The 23,372-nt window shown below is 47.0% G+C and overlaps 1 protein-coding gene across 1 annotated transcript in view; it reads right to left on the bottom strand.

The window, feature by feature from the left end:
• Nucleotides 1-8,372: 8,372 nt before the first annotated feature.
• Nucleotides 8,373-23,372, bottom strand: part of larp (La related protein) — a 161,791-nt gene continuing 146,791 nt past the window's right edge. Inside the window, exons 11-12 of the mRNA XM_075687951.1 lie at nt 21,719-22,104; nt 8,373-8,565 (exon numbers count right to left, since the gene is read on the bottom strand). Of these exons, the coding sequence (XP_075544066.1) occupies nt 8,530-8,565; nt 21,719-22,104 (422 nt within the window). The 3' untranslated portion in view covers nt 8,373-8,529. The remainder of the gene's footprint in view (nt 8,566-21,718; nt 22,105-23,372) is intronic.

Here is a 23,372-nt window from a genome sequence, read left to right as displayed (position 1 = left end):
CATGATGGTAAAAAATCCAGAAATATGCTGAGTGTAGCATCTAAGAAATTCGTTTGCAATGCGTTTGCAATGCCGTGAGAGCCTGCCGACTTTTTAATATTCAGATTAAGAAACATAGCAGTGACACCTCCACGAGTAATTGCTAGTGTTTTCCCCGTTGTCGCCAGAGATCCTTGATAATCGTATTCGTCTAGCTCAGGAAATAATCTGACAAATACCGACTAAAAATTTCTGCGATTTCCCTTGGTTCATATATAATTCGGTCATTTACTTTTAATTTATGTACATCTTCATTGGTTTGACTTATGTGGCACCAAAATTTTGGGGGGTCAGACGTAATAAATTGGACCAAAGTGTTGCTGAAGAAGTTTCTTTCATGTCTAACTTTTTCCATTAAATCATATTTTAATTCAATGAACTGAGACGTAGAAGTTTTGTGCCGTTTTCTGAGGCGTTTTATCCGCTGTTTTGTGTGTATTATAGCTCTACTGATCCAAGCATTTCTGCGATGTTTGTAAATTTTTTTGGTAGGAATGAAATGACCAACACAATAGTCTGTAGTTGAGCGAAAAATTTGCCACAAATGCTCAACATCACGACTGAGAATCAAGATGAGTGTCCAAATAGTGAATTATGGCTGTGTTGTCAGCCTTGATATCATCTATAATTACAGTTGAAGAAAAAATTTTCTTATTTTCAACAGCTTTTTAGTCCAGTTAAATGATAATTGTGGTCTGAAATTCCAGGTTCCACGAGAACAGTTCCATTGCTAAACACTTCGGTAATAATTAACAGATCCAGAATTGAATTTCTGCGAGTGCCGTGTTTTACAATTTGCCCAACATTAAGAGAGTACATAATATCCCCTAGAATGTCACTGCTAGTGAAATAGCCATACTGTGAACTCTTCCATTGAATAGAGAGCAGATTAAAATCTCCAGTAACAATCGGGTTTCTACCGGATAGTTTTAGAAGATGATCGTATAATTTATTCAGAAAGGCATCGCTAGTATTTGGAGGTCGATAAACAGTGCAAAGAAAAAACATGATTCCCCAAAATGACACCTTTAAGATTAAATGTTCATGTTGACTGATTTGATCTGTAACCGTTATCTCAATACCATGTTTTACAACAATTGCTACGCCCCCACCTCAAGATCCCTTATCTCTTCGGAACAACTGGTAGCCTCGCGGAACAATTTCATCATCGCAAATCAAAATGTGTAACATGACTTAGTGATAATACAGAAATGAAGATCATGTAACAAGCAATTCTTCTAAATCCTTTACTTTGTTAACAATGCTAGTCTGTATATTTCTCATGTAATTACTTCTTTTTTTTGGAACGAATAAATGTGAATCTGAATGCTCATAGCATTAAAATTGAGCTGACGAAGATGATTTAGTTTTGATTGCTAGGCGTCGGGTGGTGATATTTTTTGGTTTTGCTGTCAATTTAGGGGAATTAGAGGAGTCGTCCCATGTGTACATCTTGCCATCAATACAGATCTTATCATGTACAAGCGATACTTTCTTGCTCATGACTTCATCTTCCCTCGCGCTTTCCCAAAGCAGTTTTCTCTTTCGCAGTGTGTCTGAACAGTAATCATTTTGAACGCTTATGCCCGTCCCTTTGAGCTTCTTTGAATTTTTAAGGACTGCTTCTTTTTCGTTACAATCCTTAAAAATAGAGGATAACTGGTCGTTTTGAGAAAGGTCTACCAAGCCTATGGATTCTAGCAACCGAGATGCAGCTTAATCCTAATTTTATTTCGAAGATGTCTTTAATAACGTTTTTACACAAAACAGACTGTTTCATTTGGCTGATCAGTTTTACCGAAAATCACCAGGTTAGACCTACGGTTGCAATCTTCTAGGTCCACAAGTTTCATTTGTTGCGATTTTAGTGTCTTTTGCATAGCTTCCATGGATGCGCCGATACCTTCAGTTGTGGAAGCCTCAAGTTGCAGCGTTTGCACATTACCCTCTAGGTTTACTAACCGCATGCCAAAACCGTTTATAGCCTTTTCTGTAGTTTCAAGATGCGATTTCATTTCTTTATTTCAGATAGAATAACCTGTTGGGCCATTCATTATAGTTTTGAACATATCTTCCACTGATGGCCCTGGATTCACTTAGACATCACCTCACAAAACAAGTTTAGATACGCATAAACAATCATACGCAATACGCAAACATATGCGTGGGCACGGCAGAATGACAAGAAACCGATTGTCCAACCTGTACAAGAAGTAAACGCATGGTGAACGCATGGCGTTTACGCCGGACCCATTGGTGTAGTTGATGAATGGCGGTTCTTTTATAGGGCTCGTTGATGATGTGGTGAAGCCCCTTGGTGACGAGAGTAGCATTGGTTTATCCAGGACGATAGCGTCACTTCCTGTGATCTTCATTGCGCTGACTGATACTGCTGTAACTGGTAGTGGTGAGGCCAGCGCGACCGAGCAGGCTTCGCTGATTCGATGAGAGCAAAGCCTGTATGAAAAGAACTAGACGTATGGTGAACGGTACGCTCATGGCACTTGCGTCGTGCGGACTCATTTCCTTGAATGCATCAGTTTTTCATTCTCTCTACACGTTGGTCGCTTCCCGGTGTGTTTATTACGCTTTTATTTTTTGACACGAACCCGTTTTTGCAGCACGTATACACTTTCATGAAAAATAAAATGGTCACTATCATTTGGCTTTGGTCTGAAGTAAGTTTCTGGTGCGAAATATAGCTTCGCGCACACTCTTTTGATGTGGTGCGAGCAAAGCCGGAATTTTGAAACATTTTATGCCTATTACATTGCTTCTTGCATTTCGTGCGTGGTCGGAGTGGCACTTCGGCTGCATTATCAAGGGGCGTTTGTTATCAATGTAATCAGTCAGCCTTGAGAAACGGAGAATAAGTGTGACATAGAAATGAGAGGAAGGAATAGCTTCGAAGCTGCGAAACTTGCTGTTGGTGCTCCTTCTGTACCATTATCAAGGATATGCGCTGTCTTTTTGGGTTGGCGACAGGCAGTGCAGTTGCTTTGAATCAGCTTATTTGAGGGCGCTGCTTTATGATGTGGATGGGAGCGCACTCACATGGTATTTTTCATACTTCGCGAGGTTTCTTTGCCAGTCGGAAAAAATTGTACACAATTAGTACGTTGCCGAAAACACCACAATTAGATGTTACTTTGGGGTGCTTACAAATGCATCATTGACACTCTGAAAATTAGGACAGTACTTCTCGAGTTAGATAATTATTTGCATTACCAAATTAAAGCCGCCGGTAATGAAATTACCGGGGGCTATTCCACTTTACTGGAAACAATATGCACTAGCATTTCTTCGACTAATGCAACTGCTCTTTTTTTTAAGCCTTCCTACATGATAGTTGGGGATTTGTATAATTCACTCAGTAACCGTAATGAGGCCAAGCTAGATTCACTCGAAATTAGAATCAACAGCACTCATGCGCATCAGTGCTTATACTCAGAATCACGGAAAAAAATATATATATATAGAGAGAGAGAGGCTGCAGTTTCGCCGGAATAACGAAGCAGTATTAGCCAACAGTATCAGCCGTGAGGACTCGGGCTGTGAAACTGAACTGTCTCCTACTATGAGGTCTTGTACATACTCATATAACACCATCACTTCAGTGCTCAATTCTTCGAGGTGACACGGAGTTTCTTCAAGTGCAAGAAATATATACATATTGTGCCAGAGCACTTCGGCGCCAGTTCTGTGCTAACACATGCAGAGAAAGAAGTTGATGTTTATGTGTGTTTCGCTCTATCAGTTTTTTGGGCTGTGGTTGCCTTGTGTTGGTGGCCCTTTTCCAGATGCCGTGCCCATGTTGCCGAGACGAACACAACTGTTACATTTGGTAGAGGTGCTGGGCAGTCCCCTTCCTCATCTTGGAGCTCTGCAGTCGTACTTTACCAACTCCCGCTGCAATGACTGAGGATGCCACTACCTTTCAAGCCGTGCCCATCCCTGCACCTGCCATGTGTCCTGGTGTCATTCATCAGCGTGACCCTCCGACATTCAGCAGTACTGACAATCGCGATGTCAAAGATTGGCTGTCCGAGTATGAACGCTGTAGCGCTCATAACATGCGGGATGACACTGCCAAGCTGACTCACGTCATCTTTTACCTGACTGATGTGGCCAGCTTACGGTTTAACAATCATGAAGCCGATTTTACGACCTGGTTGGTTTTCAAGGAAACCTTCACTTCGTTCTTCAGCCGGCCAGCCGTACATAAGCTTTGCGTCGAACACCGCCTGCGTGGCTGTGCTCAACAAAATGGTGAGACCTTCACGAGCTATATTGAAGACATTATCTACCTCTGTAGGCGGGTGAATGCTTCAGTGGCGGAAACCGAGAAAGTAAAGCAGATCCTGAAAGGCATAGACGATGATGCCTTCCATATGCTGGTAGTCCAGAACCCTCGGACACTCACTCAAGCAATCGAACTGTGCCAAAATTTTGATGAGCTGCGCAAGGAGCGTCTTTTCACGCATCGTACCACTATGCAATCCATGAAAATTTCAGCCTTGGAAACCACACGCACTGGAGCTGAATATTCTGCCCTGCTGCTGCAAATTCAGCAGTACATCTGAGAGGAAGTGGCCCACCAGCTCTCCCTAGTGGCATCTGTTCCTGAGACCCCTACCAAATTGGACAACCCACTCCGTCATGTCATTCAGACGCAAGTTGCTGAGGCACTGCCATACACTGCGGCATCAACGCATGTTACAGCGCCTCTCACTTAAGCTGAAGCCGTGACTTACTCATATGCGCGACCGCCGCTAGCCCTAAGCAGCCCAGTCACCAGCTTCTACTCGCCGCCATGTCCCGAACGCTCAGTTCATGTACTAGCGTACCCACCTCCCGGACCCTCTCACAACCCATGGCATACTCCACATAACCGCTCTGTCTGCTACGCCTGCGGTCTCGCTGGGCATGTTGCGCGCCACTGTCGCCGCCATGTAGGGTCACATCGTGCCCCACTTTGAATGCATACTTCAATGACCAGAATGCAATGTTGACGCTGACACTTCGAACTCTTATTCACATCGTGCCACCTTCATCTCACGTTGGTCACCTTCATCTTGCCGCCGCTCCATTTCCCCCATGCTTCGGCGGTCCAATTTTCTGCCGAGGGAAAACTAACAGCCGCAGTTCCTGAGGCAAGAACTGCGCTGTCATCGAAATTTTCAAGGCCTCATACTTTGCCCCCTAATGAAATCGCAGTGTTTATAGATGTTGTCGCGACCAAAGCTCTCGTCAACACAGGAGCTGCCATTTCTGTGATAAGTGAACTACTGTGCCGCAAACTGAAGAAAGTGACGATACCGGTTCCTGACCTGTCCTTACGGATGGCGAGCTCGCAGCACGTTAAGCATTTGGCCGCGTGCACTGCTCGTGTTTTAATTGAAGACAAACCATATGTTGTTGACTTTGTCATTCTCTCGCATGCATCGCATGATGTTATCTTAGGCTGGGACTTCCTTTCCAAACATCATGCTGTAGTCGACTGCGCTTGTGCACAACTGGCCCTGTATCCGTTCAGTATGATAATCGCAGACCCTACGTGCCCGTCTCCTAAAGTGGTGGTTGCTGCCAACGTCTTCATTTCTCCGTTCCCAGCCGCCTTAGTGTCCATCCGCTGTGGCTCTTTCACTGATTCAAGTGCTTTTTTTTACGCCGTCTGAAGATTGTGCCCGTCGCCGAAACCTCGTACTTCCGTTTTGCCATCGTCGAACTTGCCGATGGCTGTGGCGCAGTTTACGTGTGCAATCCCTTTCCCTGCCCTTCAACTTTATTACACGGCGAATGCCTCGGCCATCTGGACACTTTTCATGCCTTTTTCCCATCCCAGGCATCTTCTGATGTGGCACTACTGCCTCTTGATGCAGCCACTTCTGCCATCGCACCTGCCAAACGTGACCTGGACATCTTGTCGCGCAGCATAGATAACGCCCTCACTCAAGCCGAGCGCACTCAAGTCGTTCAACTACTTTAATGTTTTCGTGCGTCTTTTGACCTCGATCAACCTTCCTTGGGGCGCACGTCTGCGGTTGATCATTGTATTGACACTGGTGACCATGCTTCACTGCGCCAGCCTTCCTACCGGGTGTCACCGACTGAATGCCACATTATCAGCGACCACGTCAACGATATGCTGAAACATGGCTCAAGAATCCCACACTCTCTGGGCTTCTCCGGTTGTGATGGTGTGCAAAAAGAATGGTTCGATCAGGTTTTGTGTCATTTACCGCCGACTAAACAAGACTACATGAAGGATGCCAATCTGCTACTGCGTAACTTTTTGGTCCCCTTCCGAACACTCCTGATGGCGACTGGTGGGTCATTGTCGCCGTCGACTGCCTCACACGGTATGCTGAAACATCGGCGCTGCCAACTGCCACCGCGAAAGACCTTGCTTACTTCCTTCTTTATCACGTCACTCTGCGACATGGTCCACCACGTGAATTGCTAAGTGACCATGGCCACGTGTTCCTCTCAAACATCATCGAAGCCCTCCTAAAGGAATGTCACATTGTACATCGCAACGCCTCAGCCTACCATCCTCAAACTAATGGCATGGCGGAACGTTTCAATCGTACCCTTGCCGACATGCTGGCGATGTCGGCAAAGGTACGATTTGTGTGATGCCCAACAATCACACAAATTGGGACCGGGTACTTCCATTCAAAACCTACGCTCCTAACTCTGCCTCCAAGCTACTACTGGTTTCTCACCTTTCTTCCTTCTCTATGGACCTGAGCCATCATATTGCATTGACACAATTCTGCATTACCGACCTGACGTTTCTGAAGCGGCTGCTTATACAGAAGAATGCCGTCAACTAGCGCATTCGTTTACCACGCAAGACCAGTGTTGTCAAAAATCTCGCCATGACTCCTCTGCATCTACTGCCCACTATTCCCCCGAAACGCTGGTTTGGCTATGGGCTCCATCCACCACTCTCGGCCTTTCTACCAAGCTCTTGTCCAAATACTACAGTCCTTACAGTCCTAGAGGAAACGTCGCCCGTGAACTATGTCATCGAGCTGGTCGAGCCAGCTCCCGACAATCGTTTCCGAGGGTGCAAAACAGTTCATGTCGCACGGCTTAAACCGTGCTATGACCTGCCTGTGCTGTCTTCTGCATAGATCGCCAGGTTGGCTTCTTTCTACCCAGAGTGTTTTACCGGAGCACTTCGGCGCCAGTTCTGTGCTAGCACATGCAGAGAAAGAAGTTGACTTTCATGTGTGTCTCGCTCTGTCGGTTTTTCGGGCTGTGGTCGCCTTGTGTTAGTGGCCCTTTTCCAGATGCCATGCCCACGTTGCTGAGACGAACATGCCTGTTACAATATACACATGCAATATGGGGATTGGAAAACTGATCCCCCCCCCCCCCCCCGGAAAAATGAAAGCTCTCCGTCTATGTAATTACGCATACAACATACAAAACAGCATGTTGAAAACTGTCATCAATGGCTCAAACACCCGTAAGCAAGCAAAAAAATGCAATGATTCATAGTCCTGTAATGTTCATGGCTACTCACTTTGTGTAAATTAGCTGTGATGACATTACCCGTTGTCATCGGTGATTTCAATGTGGATGTGTCGGTATTGAAAAGGAAGTGGTTTATGTTTTCCGTGTTACAGACATATCCCTTGCGATGCCACACCGATCCGGCCCAACCGACCACCCAGCGGTGTACGTGCATCGATTTGACATTATCAAAGAATGTGATTGCAGTAGCGAGTGAAATAATGACCACCAATCTACATAATAAATGAGTGTGCGTACCATTTGTGACGATGACCACCCATCAAGACAATAAATGAGTTCATACTTTTGTTTCAAATTATGTGTCACCTCCATGTCATGTGCTAAACAGCTTCACTGGTCAACCACCATCAGAGAGTGGAATGGCTCATGATAATTTTTGCCTCTTAGTTCTAGTAGACCTTGGGCTGACCAAGGGCCTATAGGTAAAAACGACGCAATGCACTTGAAACGAGAAGCATGGTTCTGTCCCCTCTGTTTGAACACATACAGGTGCAAGAATTAGCCCAACGATTATCCTAATGAAACAAAATAATGGTACGATTCAAGACGATTTTTGCTGTTTGCCTCATCTTTTAAAGCCTGTCCTGGGCACGATGTCCTCCGTGATATTCCATTTTCCTTTGTATGGGTGTTCTTTCCATCCAAAACCAGCTAAAAGTAACAGCACTGTTCTTGTTTTCTTGCCTTGGTTCTTGTCCATAGTGTTGCTTGAAATGTTATGCAGAGGAAGCAGAAGAAACAATTTAAAAGAATTCATTTCTAAAGCCACCAACCAGCTCGCAATATACGAAAACTAAAACAGGCGTTGGCATTTATTCTTCTGAGCACAAAGAAGGGTATTTTATACAATGGCGTGAAAAAAGGCTCTACCACCCAGTAAATAGAGGAGGAGGCTTGCAGCCTGGCAGTACCAGGTTGGGCCTACAACAAGGCACACATTTCTCACAGGGCTCCGGTACGCTGACGTGGCCTCTCCACCTGCAATTATTGGAAATAGGCGGTCAGTGAGACATTCCCCGAAAGCTCCACTTAAATGGAATTTCTGTTACAGGTATTTTGCTTCCCGAACGGTATTTTAGGAATTAATACACCTAGATCGATGAGCAATTCTTGCAGTTCGCCTATAAAGCAGAAGTCTCTCTCTCTCTCTCTGTGCATACACTTTATAGCCTGGGTTCATTAATTCCTACCTTTGAACATTGTTTATACGTATGTTAACAGATGTCCTAATATTATTATTACATATTATTGTTTCACTTATCTTTTAGCCCATGTTAATTTATTCATGCTGAACTTTGTTTATACAGGGTGTTCCACGTAACTTTAGCCAAACCTTAAATATATGCGAATGCCATGTAACTCGGCAGAACCAAGATAATGTTGCTTGCCGTTGCTTGGAGATACTCAAATTATTTTTCAAAATTCTAACTAATTAAATTATTAGCCTTAATTAATTAATCAACTTCTCAAATATTATAGTAAGTTTAAAGTGTCAATGAGGAAATTGTGGAGCAACATGAAAAACTCCCAATACAGCTTTCTGTTGCTCAATAAGTGCTACATAGAAGTTTTTTTGAGTGTGAATGAAGCCCGCAAATACAAGTAAAGTGTCTCGAGAGGCGAGTCACGTGGCATGGGAACATGTCTACAGTCAAATCCCAGCACAACGAAGTCCACTTGAACAAAATTTTTGCCACAACGAATATTTTTTAAATTCCATTTCGAAATTCCCTCCAAAGCAAACTACTTCGCAGACACATTTTCACTTCAACAATGTTTATACAGAGTAGCCATGAGCAAAATTTTTTAAACCTTTTCATGCCTTGACAGACCGTCGACCTTGATGGCATAAAAGAAACACAAACTGGAGCTGCTCGGCCCATGACGCAACATAAACAAAACAGAAAGCCGCCATGCTGCATTGGTAATGGCGATGCAACGCGCTCTAATGGAGGAGCATCCCAGCTCCGAGGAAACCTTTTGGGTCATATAGACCGTTTTTTCGTAGGCGCCGCCATATTGTGAACGCAGTGGCGCCGCCTATGAGCAGCGCCATACTGGCTTGGGTGAAAGCGGTCTTTTGCATGGCAGGTTATACGTTTGGCGCTAGGTTCTGGCGTTTGTTGTCGCGGTCGTGCGGTCTGTTCAGTATTACGTGCGTCTTCTACGTGGTAAACGGTTCTGTGAGACGTGCTGAAGTGGTTTAAGGCGTCATGGCCGGAACTTCTGCTGGCATTGAGGTGGACGGAACACGCATCGCGATGTGTGCGCGCATATTTGAGCCTACAATCAGCCTTGGAGATGAATTGTGTATTTCTGAATGTTCCAATCACTAATGTGACCTTATTGCAGTATTATCCTCTATTTCTAAGCTGCGGTTTAGGAGCCATTAAAAATATGCGACGATCGTAACAGCGTGGGCACCGTTTTGCTACAATAGGAGCTGTGCTGTTATACTTTGACGAGCGTTCAAACTGTTCGATGCAGGTTACATTGCGTGACTACTTGGTTGGATGGATGAGGTTTCCACCCATGAATAAAATAGTTTTGGCTAGTAATAGCAGCATACCTTAGAGTCTGAATTAAGCTTGTCTAGCGAAGCGACCGTTGACGAACTGCGCGAGCGCCCTAAGCAGTGGTAGGTGCTGCATTACAGATATATTTGTTCTATATAGCGCATGGTCCAAGCATGCGGCATCAGCGGTTATATATTTATAAACGTTGTGCAGCGTTAGCCCGTTTAACTTGCTTTTTAGAGAAAGAAGATGATAACCGAATTTTTTTTTTTTTCGGTTGTGTTCGTTCAGTTCTCTACGACGTACTGACATGTATTACGGAAATTTTGCGCTCAAAAATAGTTATCGCATTCTTTTTATGCGAACCCACTCATTTACTTTGCCTGTATACAGGCCAAAAAGGCAATGCCGAAGCACACAGCTTATGTATGTATCGTGCTGGCTCACCAAACGCAGTGATCGCTGTGTTGAGCAGCGCCATGGGCCTCATGCAGCAAGGCTAGCGTAGACATATGGTAATTTCAAGCACACTAGACTTGAAATGCGTGCGAACGATGCCAGTGTATCACAAATATTTGATAGCGCCTGCCGCTCAGATGTATTGTGGTTGCCTTAGGTTGGCCGTGCACGAGCATGCGCTCGTATGTTTTATGTTTTACTCCCTACGCTAATCGATCAGACAGTGAGCTCATTTACCATTTAATGCTGGTAATACAGAGACGGCGGTTTTCTTTGAATTAAAATCAATATAAGCAAAATAGTAAACAACTCATACACGCACTGCGACTGATAATGCGTGTACACCGTGGCTGATTATGCGCGTCACATTTTTGCGCCCCCCAAGACATATTTCCGCCTACAGTAGTTGCCGATGCACTGAAAGGCTTCCCTGACGACCTTATATGAACGAACATGGTGTAAATTTCCCAAAGTAAGATCTAAAACATCTCGAAATCGTTCCGCAGCACGCGACAGCAATACTTTCAAGCAGCGCCGCGCCGGATCACCCAAGCCAGAGAGGAGGAAAGGCTCTCCGCGCGCCCTATCCTCCTCGCCCGATGAAACGGTCTATTGGTTAGGAAAATGCTGTGCATACAACTAACATACACGTAAAAGGCTTATTTTTATATTATTTCTAATTGCTCCTTTTGTACAACGTTTCGTGAAAATGGCTCCAGTGTACAGCACCAATTACCATACGAAGTAGCAGGTATACGAAGGTAACGAAGTCAAATCCCGGTAGGGTGTGACGTGGCGTTCGGGCGACACACGCTTGACAACGAACGACTGCATGTCATTTGGTTATCGTCTCTCGAAGCTGCTGGATCGTAAGCTGAAGTACAGTCGACTCCCGATAATTCGAAGCCGCTTAATTGGAATTTTCGGTTAATTAGAAGTGAAGTGCTGGTCCCGTCAGTTTTGCATGTAGTCCTATGGAAGAAATCGCTCGATAATTCGAAGTCCTCATCCAGTAATATTGTTTAATTGGAAGTTAATTTTTAGCCGGGATCCTCGAAGTGACTGTCATTCTTTGGTAGAATGTGCAATTTTTCAAGTGTTGCAACAGTTCTGTGCTCCGCGTTGGTGTCATCGCCACCGCAGCCACCCACAACGCCATCTTTCTTGGAGCGGCGCAATTATTCTTTGCTACGGCTGCCGTGGCCTCTGCGATCAACTCCAGCGGGAGGCGAAGCGGCTCCCGCCGGAGCTGATCGCGGAGGCCACGCGGGTGCCATAGGTGCACGCAGCGCTGCATACTGGCAGTGGCGAGATTGTGCGAGATTAATCTTGCAGCGTGCGCAGCGTATGTCAAGGTGTGTGTTGGTCGAGCGCCTTTGTGCGGGAAGCTCGTAGGCTAGGTTGTTCCACGAGTGATTCGGAATTGACTGTACCTAGTCGCACAGTTTATAGCCATGGCAAACCGTGGCTCTTATCGCACGCTCGACCTGGCAACGAAAGTCGAGGTTTTGAAGGAAGTTGAGAAGGGAGGTGCCGCCAAACAAGACATAGCGCGGAAGTACGGGATCAAGCCGAACACGCTCTCTAACTACATCAAGAACAAGCGCACAATAATGGATGCATTTGAGAACGACAAGTTCAAGACTTCTTGGAAGCGAATGTGCACCGGCGCTTACCCAGAGTTGGAGAAGGCTCTGCTGGTTTGGATTAGGGAGGCCAGGAGCAACAAACTTCCTTTCAGCGGAGACATTGTTGCGATGAAAGCCCGAACGCTTGCAGCAATGTTGGGGATCGATGACTCCGTTTCGTCAGATGGATGGCTGACGCGCTTTAAAGATCGCCATGACCTGGTTTTCAAGAGCGTGTGTGGTGAAAAGGCGTCCGTTAACCAGGAAACATGCGCCACGTGGAAGGACGGAAAGCTGCGTGAATATCTCGCCGAATGCAGACCGGAAGACATCTTCAATGCAGCTGAGACTGCACTCTTCTATCGGCTTCTACCAGAGAAGACCCTGAAATTCAAGGACGACGACTGTGCTGGGGGCAAACGCAGCACGGAGAATGTCGGTGCTGATCGCGGCAAACATGACTGGCACGGAACGATGTCGGTTACTTGTGATTGGGAAAGCCGCGAAGCCAAGATGTTTTAAAGGCGTGAAGACGCTGCCTGTGGACTATGAGGCGAAAAAAAAAAGTGTGGATGACGGCCGAAATCTTCAAGAGCTGGATAAGCAAATTGGACCGCAAGTTTACTGCTTCGAACCGCAAGGTGTTGTTCCTTGTCGATCACCGCAGTGCTCACGTGAATGTGCCAGCCTTGAGTGCAATACGCCTAGCATTTTTGCCTGCAAACACAACGGCTGTTTGCAGCCAATGGACCAAGGCATCATCAAGAATGTTAAAGTCCTGTACAGGTGGCACCTCCTCGAGCGCATGATTTTGTGTATGGATAGCTCCACAAAGTATGAGGTGAGCCTGCTTAGTGCCATCCACATGTTGGCGCGAGCATGGGATCGTGTGAAGCAAGAAACAATCGCAAACTGCTTCAGGGCTTGCGGTTTTGTGGCAGCTTCTTCGGAGGATGCCTCTGAAATTTCAGCGGAGGAAGCGTCAACAAGCGAGCTTGACGGCACTGATTTTGGTGATGCTCTCGGGGACGTCAATTTTGACGATTACGTCGCCGTAGACAAGGCGGTCGAAACGTGCGGTGCGCTGACGGATAGCGAAATTGTAGAGATTATTCGGCTCCAGGAAGCGACCCAGGAAAGCGACGATGACGTTGAAGGCGAGCCGCAACCTAAGGCTGCCGATGTAGCTGCGGGCCTTGCTCTTGCGGAGGGCTTCTTTGCCGCTGAAGGTAACGCGGAAGAAGCGTTCCGCCACATCTACAGCCTGCAGAACTTGCTTTCAGCAGCGCGATTCGGCAAGAAGAAACAAAGCAAGATGACCGACTATTTTTCTTAGAGAAAATACTCGATTTCACCACAAATAAAGTGCTGTTTTTTGTGTTTTGTACTTAATTGGAAGTTCGTTGAATTAAAAAAAAACACACGTTTTTGTCGCTAGAAGAGAAGGCTAGAGTAGAGTTATCGCCCAGGCTGAAGGTAGAAAGAAAAAAATCAGACTTCGCAGAGGAATTTGGAATTCCGGCAAGCTACCTTTTGACAATTTTGCATTTCGCCCCCATCGAAATGCGACCGCCGTGGCCAGGATTCGATTCGAAGAGCAAGGATGCTATAATTTTTTAATTATGGGGTTTTATGTGTCAAAACCACTTTCTGATTATGAGGCACGCCGTAGTGGAGGACTCCGGAAATTTCGACCACCTGGGGTTCTTTAACATGCACCTAAATCGAAGTACACGGATGTTTTTGCATTTCGCCCCCATTGAAATGCGGCCGCCGTGGCCGGGATTCAATCCTGCAACCTCGTGCTCAGCAGCCCAACACCATAACCACTGAGCAACTACGGTGGGTAGCAAGGATGTTATAGCCGAAGCAGGGACTTCAGGGACGTCAGCGAAGCAGAAGAAAGTGACTCAGCCGGTGTACGAGGCCTCGGACAAGGCAGGTTACACCTGGTCCGTGGAGACAAGGGCCAAGAAAATCGGCCTTAGCAGTAATACTGCGCATCAAAAAGCACCTGATTATGCCTGCATGTTAGGAACACACTACCTTAAGGCCAGCGTAGGTTGGCTGATCAAATTCAGGTCGCGCCACAGCCTCATCGGCAAAGTTTTGTGCAGTGAAGCCGCTTCGGCAGATATCGACGACGCCACTGCGTGGATGTCAGCCAACCTTGCACGCATCCTGAAAGACTACACACTATTGGATATTTATAATGCCGATGAGACCAGGCTCTACTACGCGATGCTTCCCACCAGGACCCTGGATTTTAAGGGACTGTGCAGCCACGGAGGCAAGCACAGTAAGAAGAGAATAACCGTGCTCCTCTGTGCTAATATGGATGGTTCGGACAAGCGGCTGCTTTTGGTCATCGGAAAAAATGCCAAGCCATGCTATTTCAAAGGAAATCGTAGCCTTCCCGTGAAGTACGTGACTAACACTCGGGCATGGATGACCTGGGCTATTGTATTTGAAGAGTGGGTCGAACCCTTCGACCTGGATATGGGCAGGCAAGGCCGAAAGGTTTGTCTACTTTTAGACAATTGTTCCACCCACATCATAGAGGATGCCGAGCTGGAAAACGTGCAGTTACAGTTTTTCCCGCTGAACTGCACCTCTATCCTTCAACCCTTGGACCAAAGGGTCATCCAGAATGTAAAGTGGGCCTACAGTGACTGCCCTATTCAAAGGCTGCTTCTGAACATGCAGTTGAACCGCGAAACAAAGGTGGACCTATTTATGGCACTCCAGGTGATTGCCACTTCGTGGTGTGCAACGAGAAGCGCCATAATCTGCAAATGCTTCCGCCATGCCGGGCTCGCTGCGCAGGCTGCAGAGACTTGGGAGTCTGAGAACAATGGAGACAGGTCGCTGTCCTATGAATTTGCAGCCGCGTGGGCAGCCCTGCAGGAAAGTGGAGATGTGTCTGCCGATGTACATCCCAACGAGTACATCCAAGCCGACTCGTGCGTGGTTGTGCATGAAGAATTGACAGACCGAGAAATCCTGAACGGCATCCGGGAAGACTGTTTTGTCAGACAAAGATGAAACAGTTGCGCTACGTGAGCCCGGACCACAGAGTACATCGCAGGTCATGGACGCATTCGAATATAATCAGGCGTTGCATCGGGTCCCAGGACAACGATGAGGCAATGGCTCTGCTGGCAGCATGTGAGAGTCGTGTTGTGCTATCGCATAGCAAGTGCACATAAGCTAAGCTGACCGATTTTTGGAATTAAAGCTTGCTTTTTGTGTCAGCGAGTCACATGTTGCCTATGCATTTGATAATATCACGACAACGAAATTTTTCGTGCACCCCGTCAATTTTGTTGTAGTAGGACTCAACCGTGTAACTATTAAACCTGGCTACTGGATGTTTGCAGTGAAAAGGAAAGGAATGCGAAATCTAGGAGGAGAAAATTCAATTGCAATTTAGCGGTAAATGTGAGGGAAATGCGATAACATTTTATCACACCTCTTTGTGGTCCTGGATCCATGATTTAAACCGCATTCATCGCATTGCTAAGTAAGAAGCTCACTCGATGCACGTTTTGCCTCTTTGGGGAGTGAAGTGCAACTGACGGTGGTCTCGAGCAGATCCACTATATATAATGCATATAATGTGTGTGTGCATGTGAAGTGCAGAAAGCCGGTCATACAGTAGAGGTATATATTGTGGGGTTCTCACACCCGTGCTCTTGGGACAAAGGAACGACAACACAGTAGTGCAAACAATCGCAAGGGCATTTATTGCACCTTTCATAGATCAATGCCTGCTAGCCGAGTTGCTATCCCCAAAACATGCCGGTGGGCGCGCGACAAATCTAGAAGTCCGACTCACCGCGATCGGATAGCGAGTGAATATGTTCGCCCAATGCTGGATCCCAACGCCTGGTCGTTCGCATGTACGGTCACGCGAACGGTGGCGCGTTCCAAGGCGGCCACGCGAGTCCAGTCTCGCAGAAGCATGGATCGGCGCACGCGCGGCACGGCACGTCCGCACTGCTTGCTGTCCCGAACCAAAGAGAGAGAAAGTGCCTTGTCTTTCGGCGCCCAAGTAACCCCGCCTGTCGGCGGCATTAGCAGCGCAACACTTGCGCCATCTCTCGTACTGCGCCTCAACCACTCCGACCACCGCGGGCGCCAGGCCACGCGACGAAGCCGGATTACAGGAGACGCGCTATGCGGGAAAAACATATCAGGGGACGCGCGAGAGTCGCGCATCCCCACAATATACGTCTACGGTAAAACCTTGTTAATTCGGATTTTGCGGGACCCAAAAAAGAAATGTCTGAATTAACTGAATGTTGAATTATCAAGGCTATCAAGAAAACAATAAGCAAATTCATACTATGCCAGCATGCTTTAATTTACTGAATGAATCAGCAAATCTTGTTTCTATTTTGCAAAAAAGCAGTGCAGAAGCTGCAATTCTCATCTCGTGACTGATGAGCGCTTGCAGCAGCTAAGGCCTTGCGACTTCCTTCCCAGTGCGGCCTCAGCGCGCGTCTTCACCTGAGACACTTTTCACTACCGCGCGCGCATCCTAATTATTTTTTCACCAGTGTCACCAAGTCGCCACCTATCGCGATGTAGATGGTGCTCTCCACCCTCGACATGGCAGCTCTGTACTGAGTAAAAACGAAACTACAATTTGCTGCAACCGCTGCGGGCAAAACCATGGCCACTATCGATGCGATGATGGCGACTATGCACTCATGAAGGCACACGGACAACGAGATGCTATGCGCGGTGGTAAACACAAAAATAAAGGCTTTAAAGGGAAGCTGAAACGGTTTTCAATTTCCATAAATTGCTGGGATTGGGAAGAACAGACCTAATAATTTACGGTTCCGAATTTTTTTCTTCGTTTTGTTAATATAAGGGGCGGAAATCGCTTTCTAAATCACCCCCGCGGTCACGCCCCCTTCGCTTCCTGGAGCGCCGGGTGTGGTGGTTGCCAGAGGAGAGAACCGGCGAGAGTGATGTCATTCGCGGCGACCGAGCTGCCGGACCGGCGTGCTGGCATGTACTGGCATGCCTCTTTCCGTCCTGCGCTTTACTGAACGATGCTACGAGAGATCTGCCGCCGCTGCTGCTCACGTTTGTTTTCTTTTGCGATTTTTGTAAAATGTTCTTTCGTGAAGTTGCCCGTCGCGGCAGGTTCACGTGCAGCTGCCCCTTTGTGATACACGCTTGTGGTTGTGCTGGTTGTGCTAGCGTTGTCGGCGTTGTTTCCTACTGGTGTGCTCCCGCGCCTATCCGAGATGGCGGATTTGCCAGCGTCTACTTCGACAGTGAAGCTAAAAGCTTTGGACTTGGCCACGAAACTGTTGAATTTGAAAGACCTTTCCCAAGGCGCGAAAAACCACGAACTGGTGGAAAAGTATGGTTTGTCGAAATCGACAATATCCATGATACTGAAAGAGAAGGACAAAATCTACAAGAGTGCTGCCAAGGACTCCACGACGAGGAAGCGCCTACGGAAAGCCACATGTGCAGACGTTGAAGACGCGCTTCTAAAGTGGTTCCTTGATACACGAGCACGCAATGTTCCCATCAGCGGGCCGCTGATGTTGTCCAAAGCAAAGGACTTAGCGTTCCTCCTGGACTTCCCAGATTTTTCCCCTGGCAATGGCTGGCTACATTGCTTCAAGCTCCGCCACGGTAATATTTTCAAGACCATCAGCGGCGACCCGGAATTGGTAAGCGACGAAGACATCAATACGTGGATGTCTAAAAACTTGGCCCGTGTATAAAGTTACGCTGAAAGGGATGTGTATAACGCCGATGAAACGGCCCTATTCTATAAAATGCTGCCTGGCAAAATGCACGCTATGAAGGGTGACAAATGTGCTGGCGGCAAGCACAGCAAAGTTAGCATAACTGTGCTTTTGTGCACCAACATGGATGGAAGCGATTGATGCTTGCCATTTGTCATCGACAAATCAAAGAGGCCACATTGCTTCCGCACATATGTACTAGTGCGTTACAGGCATAACTCGAAGTCGTGGATGACACACGAGTTGTTTGCAGACTGGCTAATTGATTTTGACAGCAGCATGGCGAAGAAAGGGCGCAACGTTCTTCTGATTCTCGACAACTGCACTGCCAACCACGTTCAAGCTGTCTTAACGGCAGCTGAGCTGCTTTTTCTGCCGCCAAATGTAACGTCAAAAGCACAACCGCTGGACATGGGTGCAATACGGTCGTTTAAAGCAACCTACAGGCGCCGTGTTGTGCAGCGGATGCTGATTGTAATTGATCGCCCCACTGCCAATGTGCCTCTGCAGGTCTCGCTGTACTCGGCGGTAGAAATGATCAAAGCGGCGTGGATGGAAGTGACACCCGAATGCATCCGGAATTGTTTTCGCAAGGCCGGCTTCGCTCACGCACCTGAGGCATTGAAGACGCTCAACAAAGCTAGCCTGACGACGACTTGTGGTGACGCATTGTTGACGCTAACCTGGCTGGCTGCGATCTTGATTGGCAAGATTTTGTTTATGTAGACGATGCTGCTGAAGTTGCGGAGTCGTTTTGCGACAAGACTGCCATCCGGGAAATGCAGGCATCAAGCGACGCCGAAGCATCAGACGACGACAACAATCCATCGAAGCCAGCATCCGTAAGCACAACCACAGCAGCGAGGCATATTAAGGCACTTAGAAATCTTGTGTATTTTAAGGCCTTGGGTAACGAGCACATCGCAGCTTTGAACAAGCTTGAAACCGCCGTCATTGGATGTGCTCTGAAGAGGCAGACAACGATCACCGATGTTTTTTTCTCAATAAATTTTTGTTTTGATTGATGTCAATTTTTGTGTGTGGCCCACATATTACGAACTTCTGGATAGAACGAAAAAATTCCGCGTGATGCTCGGGTTCATTATAAGCGGGCTCAGCTGTACACTCTAAACCACCAAACTCAAAATAAAGTCACTCAAACTAAAACAATGTTAGAAACACTAACACTTATGCAGCCTACTTAATAATCACTAAACATGCCCTCATTACTGGCTATGTCAGTCCTTGGCGTCTGCTACGCAAAGTCAGGCCACCCTAGCCTATGGCTAGGGTGGCTGTTCTGGCTGTTAAGGGACTGTTCTTAGCGACTTTTGTCGTCGCACATATCTTCCGAGTACGAAGTGTGTCAGGTCTTCATCATAGTTGGTGTTCTTGCCGACTCCGTACATGTTTCTGCCTTCGTGTTGGCCAGTCAACTAGTCTATCTCCGATGCCGGAGTCTCAAACTCCGTCGGTGACGTGGCACCCTGGCCTCACCGGTTAGGCCTAACTCTGGGTTCCGCTGCTACTTCTTCGAGTGCCGACGAGATGCCCCGGGGACTATCGTACGTGCTGGTCTGCCTCTGAAGGGGAGTCCTTCCTCAAGTGCCCAGCACTGCCGTGAGAGGCTGCAGCAGGTCCAAGGAGCGTCACTCAAACGTTGCCGAGGTCGACGGCCACACCTTGGACCACGAGTGCGATGCTGATGCTACAACCTTCTTGACCCAGAGCCATGTCGATAATCCCAGCTTGGCGCTGCTTCTCTCTCGATCACAGCTCGGGTCACGGGCCTCAGGGGCTTGTGCCGTTCGGACCAATACGTGCACATGGCCCTCTTCTTCCTTTCTGCGCCGCATGCCTCTTACATATGACAGAAAGACAACTCATCTGGCACGGCCAAGCCACCTGCTGCCATGCTTCCTACGTTACGCAATAGTTTTGTGCGCATTCGCTATATGACACAGAACTTGAAGGCGCTAAAGACAGGATGAGGAGGAAAAACACAAGTGTCATGTTCATCTTTTCTTGTCATCATGCTGTCTTACCTTCAAGTTAAGATGTGTACCAACCAGCCCAAATGAACAGGCTATTAGAGTGGACAACTTTGCTGAAACTGTGAAATTGGGGCCATCTGTAGCATGCTTGGAAGAAAAGGTTCACAACGTACACAATTCTGCACACAGCATCTGATAGAGTGAAAATTGCAACTTGCGGGAATTTGTGAACACCTAGTGCCGCATGACAAATGCCACAAGAGCAATGAATTTTCTAGCTTGTTACAATCAAACAAGGATTCTCTTCACTCACCATTCCATCTGAATTCCCCTAAAAAAGTGGGAAAATTACCTGCATGGTTTCCTTACATGACAACTTCATTACATAAACAATGTTGCTTTGTGCCACCATCATCCCAACTTCATTACATAAACAATGTTGCTTTGTGCCACCATCATCCGTCGAGGAAAAGTTACAAGAGTGACTAACTGCACCTTGTATCCTTGAGCACGGGCCAGACTGCAGCTGTCCATTAGTGTGCCGGGTATATCACGGCTGGCAGACCCACATACGACACAGTGATTCCACCCCCCCCTTGTCACTATCAACACATTAATAAGCTTCTCACAAATCCCCTGCTGACTGCTTGTAGTTTCCAATGTAAAAATATTTCAGTACTACGAACTTCAGAATACTGAACTTTTCGAAGTAACTATCGTTATTCAGTTTCTATGTTGTGTTCAAAACACCTCAGTACTAACGAACTAATGTTCTGAAATGTGGGGCTTCTTATATTTCCATGTATCCTTTATGGCAGCCGTAACAGTAGGCTAGCAGATGACAAGGTGCAAAAAGCGGACGCCACAGCACGTAGGTTCGGAAGACTCGAGATGGTGGCATAGAAAAAAATGCGCCAAAAGGAGACACCACCCCTCCACCAGCCTCCTATTGTGGAGGCAACGATGCATCAGGTTTTGCGAGCGCATATTCCGCCCAGACAAGTCCGCCTAAACGAAATCGCGTCTCTTCCTTCTTTCGCCCTTCTTTCTGCAGCCGCACTAACTGTGCGCACGGAGGATTGCAACCTCCATGCTCGCAGGGATGCCACAGTCACACTTTCCGGACAGTGTTGTTTACATGCACTTTCAGTTCTGGTGTCTGCCTCGAGCAGGAAAGTTGCGGTGTCCACAGCAAGCAATGAGAAAAACAAACAAACAAAAAGAAACATTATGCTTTAAAGGTAACATGGAGCTTCCTTGTCAGTGGCAATCTCGGCATCAGCATCTCTTTTGCGCACGCCACTCTATTACGGTTCTGCTGTGGTGCATGGTGGCGGAATCTAGGGAAAATAGGAACAACGCAGGCCAAGAGCCAACAGCGACGTTTCTTGTGTAGAGCTGTTACGGTGACAACTGATGAACTGGCAGGTTGATGATCGATATGATTCATTTTGGGGCTTTCATTATAACAACTTTTCAGAATAACGAACAATTTACCATAGTTCCCTGAAGTTCATTATATAGAGATTTCCCTGTACTTAAGATAATAATGTGCTTCTGCTGCCAATACTGTCAGTGCTTACGGCATGAAAGCAATGCCTTGCAAATGCTGCTAGTTCAGCATGAATGTTGTATGGGAACATATCACTTAAGTGCAGATAAGATCTTTGCCAGTAGCTACACTCATTGTATTCCTGGTCTGCAAGAGTGGTGCACCGTTTATGATGAGAACAACATGAATGATTCACACATACATCTATCCTGAAGTCGTCGATGCTGCGGTATCCCTGCAGGAGAGACTCCAGCCGGGGCTCAACATGGCACTGGTGGCTGAGGCGGTAGTACTTGCGGAAAGCCCAGAACTTCTCGAGGCCATAGAGCTGTCCCTGGTCACAATCGCGCAGTGTCTCCTGCTGGAAGTCCTCGTACAGGTCTGGCCGGAAGTGCTTCTCCAGGCCATAGCTGTAGAAACGGAACAGACACTCCAGGCCATACCGGTAGCCTGCACGTGCATCCTCCAGAGCCAACCGACGGAACTCCTCATACATCTTGCGGTTGAAGTGCTCACGCAAAAAGAATGACCAGAAGCGAAACAGTGTGTTCATCTCCTGGCTCTGGCCTGGCCCAAGCCGCTTGCGCTCTGCATGCCCCATGGAAAAGAAAGACGTCATTTTCCCAACAAAGCTTCTGAGCACGATTTGTTTTTAATAAACAAAGCTCTTTGCATTGGTAAGCACTTCCAGCGTCACATTTGGAGCATTACAAGTAGCAGAAAATTTTGCCACCTGTGTTTCATGTTGCTAGGAAAAGTTTAATATGCTTATAAAGCTGTACGCTGTGTGCAAAAGATACTGTCGAAGTACACTTAGCAGGTATCCCCATTGAGATATGAGCACTCACTTATCTCATTGCACAAATGCAAAATAATTTTGTGCAGTGGCTTTGCTGTGTATAAGGTGCCCATATGACCGCATCTTCATGCAATGGTTGCCAACAGCATACTAAAATTACCACAGCTGGCTGTACAGTTCAACTGCGATGAAACCAATGGAGCTTCCATTATCCTCATGTTCTGGCTGGATCATGATGCATGCTACGATCTCAAAGGAGGCCACGCTTACTGCAGCAGCCCTTATGTTTTGAAACGATTGAACGAGCTGGATATTTAAACTCAGCTGACAGTGCAACAGACACAGGTCTCAAATCAGCAGGCTCTTACAACAGTTACTGCACTGAGCTTGCTAAGGCTTGATTTAAACCCACGAGCAGTGGAACTGTTTGTCTATATATAGTGCAAAGCAAGAGGCTACCACTGATGATGGCTTCAGGAATTTGGGAGAGAGGCACACGCTAAATTAGATGTGTGGCTTCAAATGGTGTACAGTAAAACCTTGTTAAACCGTGCCCACTTAAACAGTAGTTTCGTTTTAAAAGTAGTAAAGTCAAATTCCTGACTCAGCGGCCATTGAACATAATGTGTTTTGTATGTGCATAAACCGTACCAGCTTATTGTGTACGTGCCGGTTAACACATAGTGCTTACACTTTTCGTCGCGCAAACACGACAGCGCGTCGTCTCCATCGGGCGGCCCGGCAGAACAACAAGCCTCAGAGATCGGAACGGCCTCCAAGCGCCCTGTGCGTTTGCGCGTGAAGCCACATCAATATCAACATTATTTCGGCAACGTGCCAGAGAGTATTGTGGCGTCCTGCAAACGAGGACTCGTGTCATGCCGAAGCTCGGATAAAAAAAGACGCCGGGTGCTCAGCATAGAAGAAAAATTAGACATCGTTTGTGCTATCGAATGTGCCACGAAGAAGTCGGCGCTGGCACGTGACAGGGATCTGCTGTTGACTACGATGTGTGGCATTTGGAACGCGAAGAAGTTACTCGGCAGCGCTGCTGCGA

The sequence above is a fragment of the Dermacentor variabilis genome, chromosome 4 (assembly GCF_050947875.1).
Source record: "Dermacentor variabilis isolate Ectoservices chromosome 4, ASM5094787v1, whole genome shotgun sequence".
NCBI classification, from domain to species: domain Eukaryota; kingdom Metazoa; phylum Arthropoda; class Arachnida; order Ixodida; family Ixodidae; genus Dermacentor; species Dermacentor variabilis.
The sequence above is the reverse complement of the archived record's forward strand: the minus strand, read 5'-3'. Positions and strand labels throughout refer to the sequence as shown.